The 23,229-nt window shown below is 40.1% G+C and overlaps 1 protein-coding gene across 1 annotated transcript in view; it reads right to left on the bottom strand.

Moving 5' to 3' along the window:
• LOC128636366 (inter-alpha-trypsin inhibitor heavy chain H3-like) overlaps positions 1–19,324 on the bottom strand; it is a 175,547-nt gene extending 156,223 nt beyond the window's left edge. Inside the window, exon 1 of the mRNA XM_053689392.1 lies at positions 19,208–19,324. Coding sequence (XP_053545367.1) covers positions 19,208–19,282 — 75 coding nt within the window. The 5' untranslated portion in view covers positions 19,283–19,324. The remainder of the gene's footprint in view (positions 1–19,207) is intronic.
• Positions 19,325–23,229: the final 3,905 nt, after the last annotated feature.

The raw sequence follows: 23,229 nt of genomic DNA on the forward strand, positions 1-23,229 counted from the left end.
AACTCTCTGTCCTTTCTAGCTGCCTTAAAAATTCTTGAAATATGATTTAAATCTCTGTGAGCAGTAGCACCTGGAAGACATCTAACCTCTCTCAAATCAATGCTGAATTAATTAGCTGCAATGTTTCCTTTTAGCTTTAGTAGTTTATATTTTGCTTTGTGAAAATCCTTGTAAAAATCCCCTTGAAAAAAATATTCAGTATCCCTGTTCTTTACTGTATTTTTTGGGGGCTTTTACAAGATTTTGCTGTTTTATCTTTTTATGGATTTGATCAATTTTACGGATTGCAACTCTTCTAATGGATCAGACTGGCTTTGAAAATGAAGGGATTCTAATTAATCGGATATGCAACATTCTGTTTGCGATTGTGAGTAATTAGTTTGTGCTTTTGGTGGCTTCTGGGTAAGTTGGCTAGTTATAGATATGTTACCCAAAGGCTGAAACACTGAAACAAATGCAGCGTAGCTGTAAAAAGCTGACTACAAAATATCACACAAGCATTGCTTTGTAAAAAAGGTAAAAGATGTTACCTCAAAATTTTCTCAGTAGGCATTCAATCCAGATGCTTGTCACATGACTTGCAAGGAAGTGTGCATCTGCCATGTGCAAGCATTTTATTTCCCTCCTCAGTTCAAAGAAGTTTACTATGAAAGTTCACAAATTTAAATTTTTTTCACTGATGATGCTAATTTACTGAAGTCTATGGGGCCCATTTATCAAGCTCTGTATGGAGCTTGAAGGGCCGTGTTTCTGGCGAGCCTTCAGACTCGCCAGAAACACCAGTTATGAAGCAGCGGTCTAAAGACCACTGCTCCATAACCTGTCCGGGAGGCGGACATAGATCGCGTGAAATCAACCCAATCGAATACGATCGGGTTGATTGACACCCCCTGCTAGCGGTCAATCGAATCTGCAGGGGGCGGCATTGCACCAGCAGTTCACAAAAGCTGCTGGTGCAATGCTGGATGCAGAGAGCGTATTGCTCTCTGCATTTAGCGATGTGTGTCGGACATGATCCGCTGATCGGATCATATCGGACAGACATTTCATAAATAGGCCCCTATCTATCCACAGTACAGAAAATCTGTTGAACTCATCATAAAGGGACATTCCAGTCAAGATTTAAATGCACATAGATGAATTACATCTTTGAATTGAAACATATTTCCAATATACCGGCAGACATCCCAACTCTCCTTGAAGTTCAGGGAGTCTCCCTTATTGTAATAGCGGCTCCCTGACTCCCGCAAAAGAAATGCAATCTCCCTGAAACTACAAGTACCATGATCCAAAGTGGCCCAAATCCGAAAACAGTGTTTCTTTAAGGAATGCCTTTAGTTGCAGTGATGTCATCGAGCAGGAAAGCATTGTCACAGCAAGTCTGTGTTTACTTTCATCGTATTGCGTGTTTGGAGGCGGCGATAAGGCTCTTGGGGGAGGAGGAGGATAAGTAGCAGGGAACATCGGCTGCAGCATAGGCTGAGTAAGAACTCAGAAAGAAGGCAAAGAGAGTGCGCCCCTGTGAGGGAGGAGATAGACACCCCTGCTGTCAGTTTTTTTTTATCAAACTGGCTCTACTATGAATACAAAACATAATTACAAATAGCCTCTCAAACTCAAAATCACACACGCTCCCAGGCACAAAATCCGAAAGTCGTAAAGGGACAACTATACCGAGTACTTCACAAGCTGGGACGCTATGGAACCCTCAAAGCATGCATCAGTAACCAAAAAGTCCCCACTGATTTTAATAAAATAAAACACAAATACTACTTTATTTACTGCACGTAATTAAACTTCATATTCTAAAATATTTGAGCATTCAACAAGCGTACGATCACTGGAAAATAGGTTTGTTGTATGTGGTTGTGCAATAAAGCTACTTTTTAAATGTGAGTTTAGTGGGAAGCTACTTTAAAGGGACACTGAACCCAAATTTTTTATTACCAGATGGTACAAGCACCTCATGCTTTTTGACCAAATGCTATGTTTAAAATGCTGGTGCACGGTGCATACTTAAAAACACTTTTGAAACTGCTATAGCTTTTATTAGAAGCATTTTTTGCTATCAGATGTATATTACAAAAATGCTTCTATATAAAACAGAAATGCATCCATGTGGATTCCAATTTTGGCTGTAATGTCCCTTTAATTTTAAATAAAGAAACCACAAGGTATGCATCATAAAACATTTCCACACACACATTTATACAAAGGACAGAAGGCCAAAAAGAGAACTGTGCTAGGATATCAGTTACGCTATTGGTGAAACAAAAAACAATTGTAATTAAAAAAGGGACACTGCACTCTAAAATGTGTTTCCCTTCAATGTTTTGCCAATTGATGCTTACCTTATAAATTTATTTATTTATGGATATGGAGAGTCCACAACGTCATCACTTACTAGTGGGAATATCCCTCCTGGCCAGCAGGAGGAGGCAAAGAGCACCACAGCAAAGCTGTTAAGTGTCACTCCCCTACCCATAATCCCAGTCATTCGACCAAAGAGAAATGGAAAAAAGGAATAACACAAAGGTGTAGAGGTGCCTGAGATTGTGCCTGAGATTTAGTAAAATATAACTGTCTTAAATTTAAGGGAGGGGTCGTGGACTCTCCATATCCAGAAAGAAAGAAAGTATCAGGTAAGCATAAATTCTGTTTTCTTTCCTAAGATATGGAGAGTCCATCACGTCATCAATTACTAGTGGGAACCAATACCCAAGCTAGAGGACACAGATGACTAGGGAGGGAGAACAAGACAGGCAGACCTAAACAGAAGGCACCACCGCTTGAAAAACTTTTCTCCAAAAAGAGGCCACAGCCGAGGCAAAAGTATCAAATTAGGAAAAAAACAAGTTTCAGCCTTGAAAATCTGTTCCACAGAAGCTTCATTTTTGAAAGCCCAAGAGGAGGAAACAGCCTTCGTGGAATGAGCTGTAATTCTCTTAGGAGGCTGATGCAGAGCATTCTCATAAGCAAAATGAATAATACTTCTCAACCAAAGAGAAAGAGAAGTAACAGTAGCCTTCTGACTTTTACGCTTTCCTGAGAAACAAACAAACAGGGCAGAAGACTGGCAAAAATCCTTAGTCGCCTGTAGGTAGAATTTTAGAGCAAGCACGACATCCGAATTGTGCAACAAACATTCCTTATGAGAAGAAGGATTAGGACATAGAAAAGGAAAAAAATGTCATGATTAATATTTCTATCCGAAACCACTTGAGGAAGAAAACCAAACTTAGTAAGAAGAACCGCCTTATCAGCATGAAAGATAAGGTAAGGCAAATCACACTGCAAAGCCGAGAGTTACGAGACTCTCCGAGCAGAAGAGATAGCAACAAGAAACAAAACCTTCCAAGATAACAACTTAATATCTATGGAATGCAATGGCTCAAACAAAGCCTGTTGCAAATCTTTATGAACAAGGTTAAGGCTCCAAGGAGGAGCAACAGATTTAAACACAGACCTGATTCTGACCAGGGCCTGACAAAAAGATTGTACATCTGGCACATCCACCAGACGCTTGTGTAACAAAATAGATAATGCAGAAATCTGACCCTTCAGAGAACTGACTGACAATCCTTTCTCAAGATCCTCCTGGAGAAAGGACAAAATCCTAGGAATCCTAACCCTACTCCAAGAGTAACCTTTGGATTCACACCAGTAAAGGAATTTACGCCATACCTTATGGTAAATTTTTCTAGTAACAGGCTTGCGAGCCTGGATCATGGTCTCAATGGCTGACTCCGAAAAATCACGCTTAGGCAGAACTAAGCGTTCAATCTCCAAGCAGTCAGCTTCAGAGAAACGAAATTTAGATGAAGGAATGGGCCCTGAGATAGAAGGTCCTTCCTCTGAGGCAACCTCCAAGGTGGAAAAGATGACATCTTCACTAGGTCTGCATACCAGATCCTGCGAGGCCATGCCGGAGCTATTAGAATGACCAATGCCCTCTACTGTTTGATACAAGCAATAACTCGTGGAAGGAGAGCAAATGGAGGAAACAGGTATGCTAGACTGAAATCCCAAGGAACCACCAGAATATCAATCAGGGTGGCCTGTGGAAGCTTGGCAATCTGCAGAGACGTCATCAGATCCAACTCCAGCACCCCCCATTTGAGGGTTAACCTGGAGATCACCTCCAGATGGAGAGCCAACTCCCCGGGATGAAATGTCTGTCTGCTCAGGAAATCCGCTTCCCAGTTGTCCACTCCTGGAATGTGGATGGCAGATAGACAACAATTGTGAGCTTCCGCCCACTGAATAATCTGAGCCACCTCCTTCATGGCTAAGGATCTCCGAGTTCCTCCCTGGTGGTTGATGTAAGCCACTGAGGTGATGTTGTCTGACTGGAACATGATAAACTGGGCTAAGGACAACTGAGGCCAAGCCATCAAAGCATTGAAAATCACTCTCAACTCCAGAATGTTTATGGGGAGAGCAGACTTCTCCCGAGTCCAAAGTCCCTGCACCTTTAATGAGTCCCAGACTGCTCCCCAGTCCAGCAGGCTGGCGTCCGTGGTCACATTCACCCAGGAAGGTCTCTGGAAGCATGTGCCCTGAGACAGATGTTCCTGAGAAAGCCACCACAGGAGAGAATCTCTTGTGGACTGATCTAGATCTATCCTCTGAGACAGATCTGAATGGTCTCCGTTGCATTGTCTGAGCATGCATAACTGCAGAGCTCTCAAATGGAATCGAGCAAAAGGAATGATGTCCATGGAAGTGACCATTAGACCAATTACCTCCATACATTGAGCCACTGATGGCCGAACAGAAGACTGTAGAGAGAGGCAAGCGGAGAGAATCTTGGATTTCTGACCTCCGTCAGAAAAATTTTCATATATTGGGAATCTATTATGGTCCCTAAAAAAAAACACCATTGTAGCTGGAAAAAGGGAACTCTTTTCCAGATTCACTTTCCATCCGTGGGAACGTAGAAAAGACAACAAGATCTCTGTATGAGAGTTTTTTTATTGAAAAGATGGCACCTTAACCAATATGTCATCCAGGTAGGGCGCCACTGCAATTCCCTGAGACCATTGCCAAGAGAGCCCCCAGAACTTTTGAGAAAATTCTGGAAACTGTGGCAAGGCCAAATGGAAAAGCCACACACTGAAAGTGTTTGTCTAGAAAGGTGAATCTTAGAAACTTGTGATGATCCCTGTGGATGGGAACATGAAGATACACATCCTTCAGGTCTATGGTCATCATGAACATGACCCTTTTGGACCAAAGGAAGAATGGACTGAATGGTTTCCATTTTGAAGGATGGTACCCTGAGAAACTTGTTGAGATACTTTAAGTCCTGAATAGGACGAAAAGTTCCCTCTTTTATGGGAACCACGAACAGATTTGAATAGAATCCTAGACCCTATTCCCTTACTGGAACTGGAACTATCACTCCCAGGAAAGAAAGGTCCTGAGCGCAATTCAAGAATGCCTCTCTTTTTATCTGATCTGCAGATAATCTTTAGAGGTGGAACCTGCCCCGTGGAGGAAAGGTTTTGAATTTTATTTTGTAACCCTGAGTTACTGTAAGTGGGTAACAGGCTCCTCCTCCCTCCTCCAGCTGGCTACAAGCCGGAACATCGCACGCTGTTGTTACTTCAGACAGTGGTTTGGATACAGGTGGTAAAACTTGCTACAAGTAAAGTCTTGGAACATACCAAACAAGTTACTTTGTTGTAAACAGCCTCTCCTCCTTCAACTACTAAGCTATGTAGTAACTCCACGTCACAGGGTGAGCTAGCTGTTACGGCCACAAAGAAAATTAAGTGATACTGTTTCTGCTTATACACTGCCTCCTGAGTTAAAGGGAGAAACGTATCCCATCTTATACTTATTTCAGTTAAACACCACTCAGTGCCATATAAACAGTTTTGGGTGTTCACTGGTAAAGTCAGGTTCTTTGCTGTTATATTCTAGCAGCCTCCTATCAGTAATTATTATTTTGTCACTGAAAGCAAACAGGTCTATGCTTACACAATAGCCCTCCTGCAAAAGTGATACAAATTTTCATCTCCTGCATCTGCAGTTGTGATCCATCCTTCTAGTAACTGATTGACTATTACAGAATAACAGATCTTCCTAACATTGTTTATAATTTGTCTCAATGTGTGGATGAACTCAGTCAAGGCATTAGGGACTTGAAGGTAGAGAATGAGACTTTAAGGAAAGTTATTAAAGATACAGTCCCTGGCAAATCTCAAGCTACTGAAGTTTCCGTTGAACTACAGATTGCACCTCCTGAATTATTCAACGGCGACAGATCCCTATACCGCCAGTATAGGAATGCTTGTCTATTAACTTTCAACCTGAAGCCTCACACGTACCCGAACGACAGGGTTAAGGTTCTTACTATGATTACTTATCTCCGCGGTGAACCCCGCACTTGGACAGACACTCTCTATGAGACTAACAGCCCTATACTGTCTTCTATACAGTCCTTCTTAGCTGTTATGGATGAACTGTATTCTGACTCCAATCTACAGCTTTCAGCTGAAAAAAAAATGAGAAAACTAAAACAAGGCAACCGCCCTGTCGAAACTTATATAACAGAGTTTAAGCAACATGCAATATATTTCCAATGGAACACCATCGCATTTGAAACCAATTTCGATTGGGTCTCTCAGATCCGGTGAAAGATGAGCTAGCACACACTGATCTCCCAGACTCCTTAGAAGCCCTTATGAGACTCTCAATGCATATAGATCGGAGATTGAGGGAACGAAAGTCTGAACGTCAGTACGTGGATTCCTCCTATAAATAACCAAGCCATCCAACACATGTTACTGCTTCCCCCACTACAAGCTCCAGCACTCCCGAAGCCATGGAAATTGGTTTCATCCATGGACCACTAACCTCAGAAGAAAGGTTTAGAAGAAAGTCTAGAGGTTTATGTATGTACTGTGGATCAGCTTCTCACTCCATCCAGGAATGCCCCTCCCTGCGCAAGAATAAAACCAGTAAGTCCTACTCTAACTTGACTTCTTTGATTGTGCATGATCAACCTGTTCACTGTATTTTACCTCTCTCTTTACAGTGGGACAGCAAGCATATGAAGATAGAGGCCATAATTGACACAGGGGCACAAGGAAACTATATTGATGCAACTGTTGTATTTAATAATAAAATACCACTCATAAAGAAATTGTCTCCTGTCTTTATTAGAGTAGTACATGTGTCTGAGATATCCTCTGGTCCTATTCTTCATCACACAATTCCCATACTTGTTTCTACCCTTAATTCTCATCAGGAATACATTTCCTTCGACGTTATCAGTTCACCTCTTTTTCCCATTGTCCTAGGGTTACAGTGGCTCCCTCTACATGAACCACTCATCACTTGGAGTTCTTTGGACATGAAGTTTAATTCAGCCTACTGCAGACAAACCTGTCTACAACATACCACCTTACTGCAAATGACAGAAGAAAGTAAAATACCGGAGGTATACAAAAACTTCACTGAAGTCTTCAGTAAAAAAGAGGCGGACAGTCTGCAACCACACCGGTTATACGACTGCCCTATAGACCTAAAACCTGGCACGACACCCCCTTTTGGACATCTCTATCCACTCTGCCAACCCAAGCTTGATCATCTGAAGTCCTACCTGGATGAAAATTTAAAAAAGGGTTTTTTCCACCCCTCCATCTCTCCAGCAGCAGCTGGACTCTTCTTCGTTAGAAACAAGGATAATTCCTTACGCCCTATCATTGACTTCAGGGAACTAAACAAAATAACCATCAAAAAACGATACCCCTTACCTCTTATCCCCGAACTCATTGAACGTCTCCAACATGCAAAGATATTCACAAAATTAGATCTAAGAGGAGCTTATAACCTCGTCCATATCAGAGAGGGTGATGAGTGGCTAACCGCTTTCCGAACTCGGTATGGCCTCTTTGAATATCTCGTGATGCCATTCGGACTAACCAACGCTCCTGCAACATTCCAATTCTTTGTCAATGATATCTTCCATGACCTACTTGATACTTGTGTAGTGGTGTACCTTGACGACATCTTAATCTACTCCAACACATATGAGGAACATGTGAAGCATGTAAGTTGGGTTCTCTCCCGACTCCAAGTCCACCGACTATATGCTAAACTCAAAAAGTGTGTCTTTCATACAAATGAGATGGATTTCCTTGGATATTCCATTGGACCCAGAGGCATACAAATGCAAGAAAGTAAAGTCGATTCCGTCAGACTTTGGCCACAACCCACTAACAGAAAGGAGCTGCAATGTTTCCTCGGTTTTAGCAACTATTATAGAAAGTTCATAAAAAATGTCTCACATAAAATCAAACTACTTACCATTCTCACCAGTTCCTGCATACCTTTCCGGTGGGATGATGCTGCTACAGAGGCATTTAATTCCCTAAAACTATCTTTCACCTCAGCACCTATTCTACAGTTACCGGATCCTTCCCTTCAGTTTATCCTCAAAGTGGATTCCTCGGACTACGCTCTTGGTGCTGTCCTCTCTCAAAGGAAGAGTTATTCAAAACCACTTCATCCAGTGGCTTTTTACTCCAAACTACTATCCCCAGCTGAAATTAACTATTCCTATTCCATCGGTGATAAAGAACTCCTCGCTATCAAACGTGCATTTAGGAATTGGAGACATCTTTTAGATGGTACCTCCCTACCGATTATCATTTACACCGATCATCGCAATCTGGAATTCCTACAGAGAAACAAAACACTTTCTAGCAGACAAGTACGTTGGAGCTTATACTTCAGCAGATTCAATTTTCAAATAATATACAGGCCAGGTTCCAAAAATGGCAAAGCCGATGCGCTCTCAAGGAAAGATCCAAGACCAGCAAATACTCGAGAACCAACTTCAATTATACCTGAAGAAAGATTTCTTGGACTCTTGCCAACCTTCAACATGCAGGTTCAAACAGCCTTACAAACAGATAAACAGATACCTTACCAGCATCTTGCTTATAGAAATAACCTCTACTTCTATGGTAGCAAAATATACATCCCCAATGGTCTCAGGAATGACCTAATTAAGCAACACCATGACCCCCCTCTTTTGGGTCATCCAGGAATTAATAGGACCAAGGACCTACTCGCTAGACACTATTGGTGGCCGAATATGCATATGACTATTAGTGATTACATCTAAAAGTGAACCATCTGTATCACCTCCAAAAAGGATAGAAGCAAACCTTTTGGTCAACTCATACCATTAAACATTCCTGAAAAACCTTGGGTTCATATCGGCATGGACTTTATTGTGGAACTTCCGATAAGTTCTGGATTTAACACCATATTAGTAATAAAGCCTTACAAAAATGTCTTTTTTCCTTCCATTTCATAATTTACCGACTTCCAGTGAAACTGCACAGCTTTTCTTAAACACTGTCGTACGATTCCATGGCCTACCAAGCATCATAACAACTGATAGAGGTACACAGTTCTTCTCCAAATTTTGGAAACATCTCTCACAACATCTACAAATTGATCATCGTCTCAGCTCAGCTTTTCATCCGCAAACAAACGGGCAAACGGAAAGGCTAAACCAGTGGCTTGAGCAGTACCTTTGCTGTTACAGATCGTACCATCAATCCAAGTGGCACAATTTTTATACATGGCAGAATTCGCTTATAACAATTCCAAAAACAGTTCAACTAATGTTTCCCCGTTTTTTGCTAACTATACATATCACCCTAAATTCTCGTTCCTGGACTCACAGACACCTCACTCTCCTACTGTTGACGACCTGCTGCAAACCATAGCAGAGAACTTCCAATTCTTGCGTAGAAATATACAAAATGCTCAAGCTTCCCAGAAAAAATATTATGATTTACGTAGAAGATCTGCTCCGGCTTATGCAGTTGGTGATAGGGTCTGGCTTTCTACCAAAAACATCAAAATACCTGTTCCGTGTAAAAAACTTTCAGGTTTGTTCATCGGCCCATTCACCATCACACATGTTATAAATGCCAATGCAGTGACTATTGAACTTCCCTCCTCTTTACCTATCCATCCAACTTTCCATGTGTCACTCCTGAAACCAGCAACAGATTCTACATCTACGACAACCATTCTTCCACCACTAGCTACTCCTCTGGATTCTGATTCCTTCGAAGTTCAAGATCTTCTCAACTCCTGGTTCTACAATGGAGAATTACAGTATTTGGTTAGCTGGAAAGGCTACTTCCCAGATGATGACACCTGGGAGCCTTAGACCCATATAAATGCACCAAGACTTCTCTCTCGTTTCCATAGGCGATACCCCCATAGACCGAAACATCAAGCCGAGGATCAGCTTCCTTGAAGCGGGGCATATGTAAGGATTCCACTCCACTTTCTCCCTCTCACCATCTTGTCACATGGTTTCCCTGTCCTACCTGTACTTAAGGGATCACCTGACTGCAAACAGGTGCTTAGTTATTAAACTTTGTAGATGCACCTAGCTGTGGTGTTGCACCAGCATTCTCATTAATATCAAGCCGTTTGGATTATAACCTACTTCCTCTTCTACCTAAAGTACTGGCTATTTCTTCACTCCAACAGTGACTCTATCCCATGCAGTGGCTACGTTATTGGCCCTCCTAAATCAGCTACAATCCCTTCCTGCTCATCGGACCGCAAACAAACAGCTGCATCACAAGCCTGCTCAGTGTTCCCTGCATATGTCTCCGTTAGCTGTTCGCAGCTCTGTACTTCTGCATAACGTCACATTAACTTTCACTGCAGCTATCAACCTGTCCTTACCTGGTACCAGTAGTAGTAAGTAGTGAATTAAACAAAAACGGACATTTATATTTGATTCTTAATTTTGCGGCTATGCTTCCAAGCCGTACTGAAACATGAGTGGGTAACAGGCTCCTCCTCCCTCCTCCAGCTGGCTACAAGCCGGAACATTGCATGCTGTTGTTACTTCAGACAGTGGTTTGGATACAGGCGGTAAAACTTGCTACAAGTAAAGTCTTGGAACATACCAAACAAGTTACTTTGTTGTAAACAGCCTCTCCTCCTTCAACTACTAAGCTATGTAGTAACTCCATGTCACAGAGAGAGCTAGCTGTTACGGCCACAAAGAATATTAAGCGATACTGTTTCTGCTTATACACTGCCTCCTGAGTTAAAGGGAGAAACTTATCCCGTCTTATACTTATTTCAGTTAAACACCACACAGTGCCATATAAACAGTTTTGGGTGTTCACTGGTAAAGTCAGGTTCTTTGCTGTTATATTCTAGCAGCATCCTATCAGCAATTATTATTTTGTCACTGAAAGCAAATGCTATGCAAATGCTATGCTTACACAATAGCCCTCCTGCACAAGTGATACAAATTTTCATCTCCTGCATCTGCAGTTGTGATCCATCCTTCTAGTAACTCACTGACTATTACAGTTACTATGTCCACAGCCCAGGGATCTGGGAAATCTCCTATCCATGCTCGATAAAACAGAGAAAGTCTGCCACCCACTTGATCCGATCCCTTTCATGCTGATTTAGACTCAACTGTCGGTTTCTTTGATTGCTTCCCCTTGATCCAAGACAGATTGGGCTTCCAAGAAGACTTGGAATGCTCCTGCTTGGAAAGGAGGAGGAAGACTTTTCTTTGAAGTTAAGAAACGTCTTTTAGGTCTATTCTTCTTGTCTTGTGGTAGAAAAGACCAGTTTCCACCTGTAACATCAGAAATTATTTCTGCCAGACCAGGTCCAAACAAGGTCTTACCCTTGTAAGGAAGTTCCAGAAGCTTGGACTTAGAGGTAACATCAGCCAGCTGATCAAGATTTTAACCACAACGCCCTGCGGGCTAGCACAGCAAAGCCAGATATCTTGGCTCCCAGTTTAATAACTTGCATGGTAGCATCAGAAATAAAGCAATTGGATAGCTTGAGAGCCTTAATTCTGTCTTGGATCTCCTCCAAAGGAGTCTCTACCAAAATAGAATCAGACAAGGCATTGCATCAATAAGATGCCACACTCGACACAGTGGCAATACAAACTGCAGGTTGCCTTTGAAGACCTTGATGAACATACATCTTCTTCAAATAAGCCTCCAGCTTCTTGTCTATTGGATCCTTAAAAGAGAAGCTATCCTCAATAGGAATAGTAGTTCTCTTAGCCAGAGTAGAAACAGCCCCTTCTACTTTAGGTATAGTGTGCCATGAATCTTTAATGGAGTCAGCGACAGGAAACATATTTTTAAAGATGGGAGACAGAGAAAAAGGTATCCCTGGCTTCTCCCATTCCTGTGAAATAATCTCCGTTGCACAGTCTGGAACAGTAAACACTTCCACGGTGGAAGGAACATCATAGTATTTATTAAGTTTACTAGATTTCTTAAGGTTGACAACGACAGGAGTATCGGAGTCATCCAAAGTAGCCAAAACCTCCTTTAACAATACACAAAGGTGTTCAAGCTTAAATCTGAAGGTTACTACTTCAGCATCAGATGAAGGAATTATACTGTCTGAATCTGAGATTTCACCATCAGAGGCTACCAATGTATCCTCCTCATTACAATTATGAGGGATAGCAACCTGAGTAGCAGGTGATGTAACAGAAACCTTACTATCTGAATCTCTTATCTTCCTCTTGCGTTTTCCCTTTCATATAGGGAAAGCAAATAATGATGCAGATACCGCAGAAGATACATGAGCAGCAATATCTGCAGGCAAATAAACTCCTCCAGGAGACTGAGAGGAACCACAGTCCACTGTATGTGACGCCATTGAGGCTTGGGACGTTTGAGGAGAAAGCTGTGGGCCTCTAGACATAATAAACATTTGTTGAAAGGAATATCTTCAGATTCCATGACCAAAGCCTTAAGCAAAAATTCCCCCCAGAAAGAAAAATTTTTTGGTGGAAAAAGTATTTTCACTTTAAATTCCAACTGATACTCAAAAAAATGTTATAAGCGCAATATACGCTAAACACTTAACTACTACAGACACCTCTACACCTCAGATATACTGAGGTGCCTTACCGCACTTTCAGGAGAATAAGGGTTATACTCTGAGACCCAAAGACAAGATTTGACACAGAGACAATCTTGCCACACTCAGCCGCCACTGAATACAGAGGAGAAATGGTGCCGTTCCTCTCCGCATCGAATAGGCGTGTTACGTGACCGGCAAAACCCGACACTGAACAGGAACTGGGCAGCAAGCATAAAGCGCGTGTTCCACAGCCGGGAAAAAAGTCTTGTTAAATGTTAAAAATAAGTCTCTTGACAAATTGGCTCATTATATCACAAGAGCTAAACTAAATAAGACCACAACCACAGCATGTCCTATGTGATACACACACAGCCACGATAAAAATACACAACCCTTCACATACACGTGCCTGCACCTGCCCTTAATAAATCCTGAGCATAAAGGATTTACAAGTCCCAAATAAATGCAAAGTTAACTATATTATGAGTGGCATTTCCCCATCTGTATACCTAGCTGTCTTCATAAAGTGCAGTCTTCATACCTAGAAGACAAAAGGCACTTACCTGCAGTCTACCCGTCTGGCAGAAGGACAGCCTACAAGGTGTGAAAGCGCACATACTACTTACAGAGACCTGTAGAAAAAAGAAAGAACGGAGTAAACATACTCTGGCTTTCTATACTAGGGCAGCAATATGTTAAGAAACAGAGCAAGGATCACCTCACAACTTCCTAACTGCTTAAAAGCAACCACTACTCTACTGAAGAGATTAACGTGGACTAAGCTAAACCCCAAATCCTTGCTTGCAGGGAAAAGTACCCAAAAAAGGAATTAATTTCTTCAGACACCTAACTTCACCTCCTCCATTGACAGAGGCAAAGAGAATGACTGGGAATTATGGTAGGGGAGTCACACTTAACAGCTTTGCTGTGGTGCTCTTTGACTCCCCCTGCTGACTAGGAGTGATATTCCCACTAGTAATGGGTGACGTTGTGGACTCTCCATATCTTAGGAAAGAAAACATGTTTATAAAACTCCACTTGTAATCTGGCCCTACATGTATGGGAAGTTGTTTATTTAGATTTAGTTTTAAATGTGAAAAGCTGTTTTTCCTCACTGAAACCTCAACCCATGTAAATGGCATGAGTCAAGCAGAAAAAGCACACCTCCTCTTTTACGTGGTATAAAAAAAAAACATTGGGAAAACATTAAAGGAACAATGTGCACAGTCAAGTGGTTGATAAGAGTTCATTGCATTCCAAGCACTGGGATTTCTGCTGCCCTTGTTTATTTCAGCTTTTCTATAACCAATACTGTAGTACTGAAATTCTTAGTATAGGTGGTGGTTTTAAAAAGCAAAAGCAGTTTTTTTAAATGATAAAATAAAGACTAACTCCTAGATTACGAGTTTGGCATTAACAGGGGTGCGTTGCTAACGAGGCTTTTTTTTCTAATGCTACCTTAAGCCAACGCTGGTATTACAGGTTCTTTTAAACCTGGCGTTAGCCGCAAAAAGGTGAGCGTAGAGCAAAATTTAGCTCCACATCTCACCTCAATACCAGCGTTGCTTATGGTAGCGGTAAGCTGGCTGAACGTGCTTGTGCACGATTTCCCCATAGGAAACAATAGGGCTGAGCTGGCTTGAAAAAAACCTAACACCTGCAAAAAAGCAGCGTCCAGCTTCTAACGCAGCCCCATTGTTTCCTATGGGAAAATAAAAAATATGTCTACACCTAACACCCTAACATGAACCCCGAGTCTAAACACCCCTAATCTTACACTTATTAACCCCTAATCTGCCGCCCCCGCTATCACTGACACCTACATTATATTATTAACCCCTAATTTGCCGCTCCGGACACCGCTGCCACCTACATTATCCCTATGAACCCCTAATCTACTGCCCCCAACATCGCCGCCACCTACATTATATTTATTAATCCCTAATCTGCCGCCCCCAACGTTCCCGCCACCTACCTACAATTATTAACCCCTAATCTGCTGACCGGACATCGCCGCTACTATAATAAATTTATTAACCCCTAAACCTAAGTCTAACCCTAAGTCTAACCCCCCCAACTTAAATATAATTTAAATTAAACGAAATACATTTAACATAATTAAATAAATTAATCCTATTTAAAACTAAATACTTACCTATAAAATAAACCCTAAGCTAGCTACAATATAACTAATAGTTACATTGTAGCTAGTTTAGGATTTATATTTATTTTACAGGCAACTTTGTATTTATTTTAACTAGGTACAATACCTAGCTAGCTAAAATAAGTACAAAATTACCTGTAAAATAAATAATAACCTAAGTTACAATTACACCTAACACTACACTATCATTAAATAAATTACCTAAACTACATACAATTAATTACAATTCAATTCAATAAACTAAATTACCAAAAAAAAAAAACACTAAATTACAGAAAATAAAAAAGAATTTCAAGAATTTTAAACTAATTACACCTAATCTAATCCCCCTAATAAAATAAAAAAGCCCCCAAAAATAATAAAATTTCCCTACCCTATACTAAATTATAAATAGCCCTTAAAGGGCCTTTTGCGGGGCATTGCCCCAAAGTAATCAGCTCTTTTACCTGTAAAAGAAAAATACAATGCCCCCCCAACATTAAATCCCACCACCCACACACCCCTACTCTCAAACCCACCCAATCACCCCTTAAAAAAACCTAACACTAACCCCCTGAAGATCTCCCTACCTTGAGCCGTCTTCACCCTGCCGGGCAAAAATGGTCCTCCATACGGCAGAAGTCTCCATCCGATCGGGGCAAAAGAGGTCCTCCAGACGGCAGAAGGCTTCATCCAAGCGGCATCTTCTATCTTCATCCTTCTGGAGCGGAGCCATCTTCAATCCAGCCGACGCGGAGCCATCCTCTTCAAACAACGTCCTAACGAAGAATGAAGGTTCCTTTATATGACATCATCCAAGATGGCATCCCTTCAATTCCGATTGGCTGATAGAATCCTATCAGCCAATCGGAATTAAGGTAGGAACAATCAGCCAATAGGATTTTTCCTACCTTAATTCCGATTGGCTGAAAGAATCCTATCAGCCAATCAGAATTCAAGGCACGCCATCTTGGATGACATTTAAAGGAACCTTTATTCTTCATTAGGACGTCGTTTGAAGAGGATGGCTCCGCGTCGGCTGGATTGAAGATGGCTCCGCTCCGGAAGGATGAAGATAGAAGATGCCGCTTGGATAAAGCCTTCTGCCGTCTGGATGACCTCTTCTGCCCCGATCGGATGAAGACTTCTGCCGTATGGAGGACCACTTGTGCCCGGCTGGGTGAAGACGGCTCAAGGTAGGGAGATCTTCAGGGGGTTAGTGTTAGGTTTTTGTAAGGGGGGATTGGGTGGGTTTTAGAGTAGGGGTGTGTGGGTGGTGGGTTTTAATATTGGTGGGGTATTGTATTTTTCTTTTACAGGTAAAAGAGCTGATTACTTTGGGGCAATGCCCCGCAAAAGGCCCTTTTAAGGGCTATTTGTAATTTAGTATAGGGTAGGGAAATTTTATTATTTTGAGGGGATTAGATTAGGTGTAATTAGTTTAAACTTCTTGTAATTCTTTTTTTATTGTCTGTAATTTAGTGGTTTTTTTTTTGGTAATTTAGTTTATTGAATTTAATTGTAATTAATTGTAGGTAGTTTAGGTAATTTATTTAATGATAGTGTAGTGTTAGGTGTAATTGTAACTTAGGTTAGGATTTATTTTACAGGTACTTTTGTACTTATTTTAGCTAGGTAGTTATTAAATAGTTAATAACTATTTAATAACTATTGTACCTAGTTAAAATAAATACAAAGTTGCCTGTAAAATAAATATAAATCCTAAGATAGCTACAATGTAACTATTAGTTATATTGTAGCTATCTTAGGGTTTATTTTATAGGTAAGTATTTAGTTTTAAATAGGATTAATTTATTTAATTATGTTAAATGTATTTAGTTTAATTTAAATTATATTTAAGCTGGGGGGGTAGGTTTAGAATTAGGTTTTTAGGGGTTAATAACTTTAATATAGTAGCGGCGACGTTGAGGGTGGCAGATTAGGGGTTAATAAATGTAAGTAGGTGTCGGCGATGTTAGGGACGGCAGATTAGGGGTTGATAAAAAGTAACTAGTGTTTGCGAGGCGGGAGTGCGGCGGTTTAGGGGTTAATACATTTATTAAAGTGGCGGTGATGTCCAGTCGGCAGATTAGGGGTTAATAATTGTAGGTAGGTGGCGGCGACGTTGGGGGCGGCAGATTAGGGGTTAATAAATATAATGTAGGTGTCGGCGATGTTAGGGGCAGCAGATTAGGGGTTCATAGGTATAATGTAGGTGGCGGCGATGTCCGGTCGGCAGATTAGGGGTTAAAAATATTTATTTTAGTGTTTGCGATGTGGGGGGTCCTCGGTTTAGGGGTTCATAGGTAGTTTATGGGTGTTAGTGTACTTTGTAGCACTTTAGTTAAGAGTTTTATGTTCCGGCGTTAGCCCATAAAACTCTTAACTACTGACTTTTAAATGCGGTAGGAGTCTTGACAGGAGAGGGTCTACCGCTCACTTCTTCCAAGACTCGTAATACCAGCATTAGGCAAATCCCATTAAAAAGATAGGATACGCAATTGACGTAAGGGGATTTGCGGTAAGCTCGAGTCGTGGAAGAAAAGTGAGCGGTACACCTGTACCTGCCACCAGACTCGTAATACCAGCGTTAGGTAAAAAGCAGCGTTGGGACCTCTCAACGCTGCTTTTTAAGGCTAACACCAAACTCGTAATCTCGGTGTAATTTACTATTTGAAACAAAAACAATATACTGCAGCAGGTAAAAAGGATCTTTGGGAACACATTAAAGGGTCATAACACCCAAAAATGTATTTCATCATTCAGATAGAACATACAATTTTGAACAACTTTCCAATGTACTGCTATTGTCAAATTGTCTTTGTTTTCTTGTTATCCTTTGTTGAAAAGCAGGAAGGTAAGTTCAGGAGTGTGCACGTGTCTGCAGCACTATATAGCAGCAGTTTTGCAACAATGTTATAAATTAGCAAAAGCACTAGATGGCAGCACTATTTCCTGTCACGTAGTGCTCCCAAACTATCTAGATATCTCTTCAATAAAGAATAACATGAGATCAAAGCAAATCTGATGACAGTCAAATGTCCCTTTAAGTTTTTGTCTATTTAAAATTATTTACATTTTAAAATGTATCTTGTATAATGCAAACATAACACCTTTACTAGCATAGTGTAGGAATAAAGAATACACAACCCCAAATGTCACATATGATCAGCTTAGGCACTAGAATGGCCATAAAAGTATTGCAATACATTTGCATTGTACTCTAATTTTAATTATATAGATTGGGGGCAATAGTGTTACCCCCTTTTGCAGTATCTAGTAATGAGTTTTAACATGCTAATATTCCAAATCAAATCATAGTTTTTGTTTTCCTTTCTTTGCCATGTTAAGAGGCAATATTCAGGTCAGTATACTTGAAAGGACACTATACACCAATTTTCAACAAAACAGAAGCTTCCAGTTTAGCTCTGTTTAAAAGGTTACTGGAACACCCACTGCAAGTGGGAAATATCAGACACTTCCCCCCTCCCCCTTCCTTTGCATATAAAAAGACATTTTACACAAACAGGAGCAAGCTGGAGTAGTTATACGTTGGTATTCTCCTAAAACTTTGGGGCTTGGTTAGGAGTCTGAAAATCAGAGCAAAGTTATTTAAAAATAAGCAAAACTATCAATTTAAAAAAAAACAAAAAAAAACGGATGGGCTATATAAATGGATCATCTACAAAACATTTATGCAAAGAAAAATACAGTGTATAATGTCCCTTCGAATAGGCTTTAAACACTGTAATTGCAAGACATTTCACTTGTGTTGCTTTAGAATAATATATCAGCCAATTCTAAATATTTTTAAAACAAATGAACATCTTCTTTACGGTAATTGGGCTTGTGTCTACAGACAAGGCTAGCCACTGTCATATTGTTAGTATAAAGTGCATTATTTTGCAGTTCTTATCTGTTAAAGCCAATTAGGGAATGATATGTAGCAGGGTTAGCTGTTTGTAATGTTTAATTACATTTAAAGGAGGCAAAAGAAAATATTGCAAAGTTGTTTTACTCTACATAACTAAACGTTTTGTATTAAAATCTCAAGGTGTTCACTGTACTATTAAAACTAGATATAAAAGAATTGTGAGATTTAATTTTAATATTGAATACTATTTTTAATTCCATATAGACACTTACCTTAATACTGTAGCTTGAATGTAGAAAGCACAAAGTTGAAGATAATACCAAGAGCGTATAACTGATGTACTCCATTGTTAGAGACCCCAATGATGTCAAATAGTTGCAGTAAACAGCTTTGGTTCAATAAAACACTACGCCACTAATTAATGAGTAACCTTCTTGTTGGAATAGTTTTAGGAAATAAATATCACACACGGTTCTTTTTTTAAATATTTCTCAACAGTGTTGCATAGCAAAAAAGGATTTGGGAGCTTAAAGGTCACGAGTGTGTCAAATCCCTTTTTTATACTTTGGCTTGCTGAAAAGATTTCAGTTGTAACCAGATCCAGATCAATAATTTGTAAATAACATATTTGACCTTTTTTTTCATTTACCTGTAATGTTTACCACCAAATAAATGCAGTTTTTTGGTTTATTTAAAGGGACAGTCAACACCAAAATTGTTATTGTTTAAAAAGATAGATAACGCCTTTGCTACCCATTCCCCAGCTGTGCACAACCAGCATTGTTATATTAATATACTTTATAACATTTAAACCTCTAAATTTCTGCCTGTTTCAAAACCACTACAGACGGCCTCTTTTCACTTGCTTTTATATTAGCTTTTTGCAACAAGAGACTGCAAATTCATGTGAGCAATATAGATACACGTTGTGCTCACGCCCGTGAAGTTGTGCACAACACAGCACTAATTGGCTAAAATGCAATTCAATAGATAATAAATAAAAATGTATGTGATCAGGGGGCTGTCAGAAGAGGCTTATATACAAGATAATCACAGAGGTAAAAAGCTTATTAATATTACCATGTTGGCTGTGCAAAACTGGGGAATGGGCCACAAAGGGATTATCTATCTTTTTTAAAAAATACCATTTTTGGAGTTTACTATCCCTTTAACCCTTTGACTACCTGCACTTTCAGACAAAAATGTTCCCAAAATTTCTAGCATTTTTGCTATCACTCCATTTAAACAGAAATGGAGCCTTGTTTTTTTTTAATTTACCTGTCAAAACTATAAATATGTATAAGTAGATCTAGGCCCATTCATGCCACCATTTCACCGCCAAATGCGATCAAATAAAAAAAAATTGGTACTTTTTTTCACAAACTTTGGGTTTCTCACAGAAATTATTTACATACTGCTTGTGCAATCATGGCACAAATGTTTGTAAAAGTTTCTCTGGGATCCCTTTTGTTCAGAAATAGCAGACATGTATGGCTTTGCCATTGCTTTTTGGTAATTAGAAGGCCACTAATTGCAGCTGCGCAACACACTTCTTTTATTCCCGGCAGTGAATGGGTTAATTAGGTATCTTAAAACGTTAATTTTAGCTTTAGGGGCCGAATTATCACCTTTTTCCGCGCGAGCCTTCAGGCTCTCCTGGAAACAGTAATTATGAAGCAGCGGTTTAAAGACTGCTGCTCCATATCTTGTCCGCCTGCTCTGAGGCTGCAGGCATCAATCCGCCCAATCCTATACAATCGGGCTGATTGGCCGCAAATCTGCAGGGGGCAGCATTGCACAAACATTTATCGGCATTTATCGATGTGCGGCGGACATGATACGCTACATTGTATCATGTCCATCCGCACTTTCATAAATTGGCCCTTTAGTGTAGAGATTAGCCTCCCACCAGACACTTCCCACTACATGATCCCTACCTGAACCCTCCGAAACAGCTCTCTTCCCTCCCCCACCCCCCACTGGTAACCCCAATCTTAGGTAATGACAGATAGTCTGCCAGCATGAAAATATTAGGGTTTTTTTTAATAAAATATTTTTATTTAATATTTTCTGCAGTGTAGGATCCCCCCTTAACCCCCAACCTCCCTGATCCTCCACAAACAGCTCTCTAAACCTCCTTACCCCTCTATCTATTACCCACCATCTTAGGTACTGGCAGTTGTAATTTAATACTTTTTTTATTATTATTTTTTACATATTTTCTGTAACGTGTCCCCCCACCTCCCCCCCACACCCTTTAGTTAAGGCCCCCCACACCCCCAGATCCCATTTCGCCCCATCCCTCCCTGTCCCTTTAATTATTTTTTGCTGTAGTATAGGGCCCTCCCACTTCCTACCTCTCCCTCCCGCCTCCCCTGCTGGGCCCCCCACTCGCCTCCAGTCCACAACTACCACCGGCACGAGCAATGATCATTACAGATGGTGACACACACAGTGTCACCGTCTGTAACAATAAGGCATCTGCCCTCATATGGAGCCTAAGCTCGGCTCCATATGTAACTTAACAGCTGAGAGTTCTGGAGCTTCCTGAAGCGAAGACGAATATATACGTCTTGTAGTACGATAGGCAAAGTACTGCAAGACGTATATATATGTCTTTTGGGTGAAGGGGTTAAACAAGGAAATGTCTGTTTAGAATTATATTGTCATTATGGCATTTTCTTAATTTTATTGAAGAGAAGCTTATCGTACAGCGAGATATACAGATGTCATGAAGTAACACGAAAATTACAGAGTAGGGCATCCTATAAAAGTTATCATAGAAATAATACAATATGTCAAGAAGTAACATAACAATCTCAATATATATGTCTGTATAAAAATATAAGCAGATAGTACGGCATCTCATTTTTTATCTATAAAACTGATAAAATGTCCCCTTCAACTAATTAGACCACTTATGAAACATTACCTCCTAATATTAACCTTTAAAACAGTAACTTTAACAAATGGAGCCATGGAAAAAAGTAAAATTAAATTTTCGAGGGGGGAGGGTGCAGTTGGCGGGTATATTTTATAGGTGCTAATAGAATAATATATAATAGAAACTGGAAGTTGGTGTACCAAATAAGAATATATTTGCTATTGGATTGCAGTTCGGGTATTGTAAAGACTCATTTCCACTCTGGATCTCATACCAAATAGCGGCTAAACTCTCAACCAACACCAAAGTAGTGGAAAGTACCGTAAATAATGCTCAAAAACTTTACTCAAGTCTCAATATATCAAAGATATATGAGCTGACTATGACATAATACTAGGTTTATATATTGATACAAGACATAGATGTATTAACCTGCTGTACATTTCAGGTAGAGTGGTACTACAGTCAACGAAGGCATAACAGACATTTAGATAGAAGAATATAACATACATTGCAATCTTACTAACCATTTGATAAAATCTACTATATTGTGTTCAAGTTATAGTATGCGTATACATAGGTCTATGGGTTGTATAGCTTACTCTATCAATGTAGAGGAGGGGATAATCTTGCCTAGGCTTATGCTAAGAGCTTTAAGTAACTATTAAAGGAAAAAGAAGTCACTGGATGTTGGTGGTGTCGGTAAAAAATAAACAAAGACAAAAACACACCGCCCCGGCCGCAGGCAGCACATATCATCTGTGTAAAGTATCACCGTAGCTCAGCAATATACTATAAGTATAGTTACATCTGTTACCTATATCATATGGTCCTGGCGGTCTAAGTATTATACATTACTACCTTGTATAGTGGACTACAATAGGTGTATATCTTAAGCTAGTTAGGAACATTAATAATATCCTCATTTTTGAGAAGGCTATGTCTAAAAACAGACAGGCGGTAGAGATATTGTAACTTAAGACTTCATGGTTCTGACTAATGTATATGAATAAAGTCTGAATTCTACAGAGTAGAGTGGTGTTGCTCTAAAGGTAAATTGCCAGAATCTATTAGCTCTTATATTTAGAATATGCAGGATTGAGTGTGTTTTCCTATAAACAGTAATCTACCCCTATCAATACTAACATTGGTCAATTGAGTTGAAGAATGTCAATCTACAAAAAAAATAAGTACACATCTTGAATAACAAATATATGGTCAGTTCCTTTGAGTTTCAACACTGTGAACGCTAATATCAAAGAGGCAGACACATTGTGTATAAAGTCCCATGTATGAACTTCGTAAAGTTCTTAGGAAAAGAAAAGGTTACCATCTCTAACAAACTTCGAGTTATGGTGGGCAATATTTATCTGTCAGTGGTAGGAGCCTAAGGGTTAGTCATTCTGCTGT

The sequence above is a fragment of the Bombina bombina genome, chromosome 7 (assembly GCF_027579735.1).
Source record: "Bombina bombina isolate aBomBom1 chromosome 7, aBomBom1.pri, whole genome shotgun sequence".
Lineage (NCBI taxonomy): Eukaryota > Metazoa > Chordata > Amphibia > Anura > Bombinatoridae > Bombina > Bombina bombina.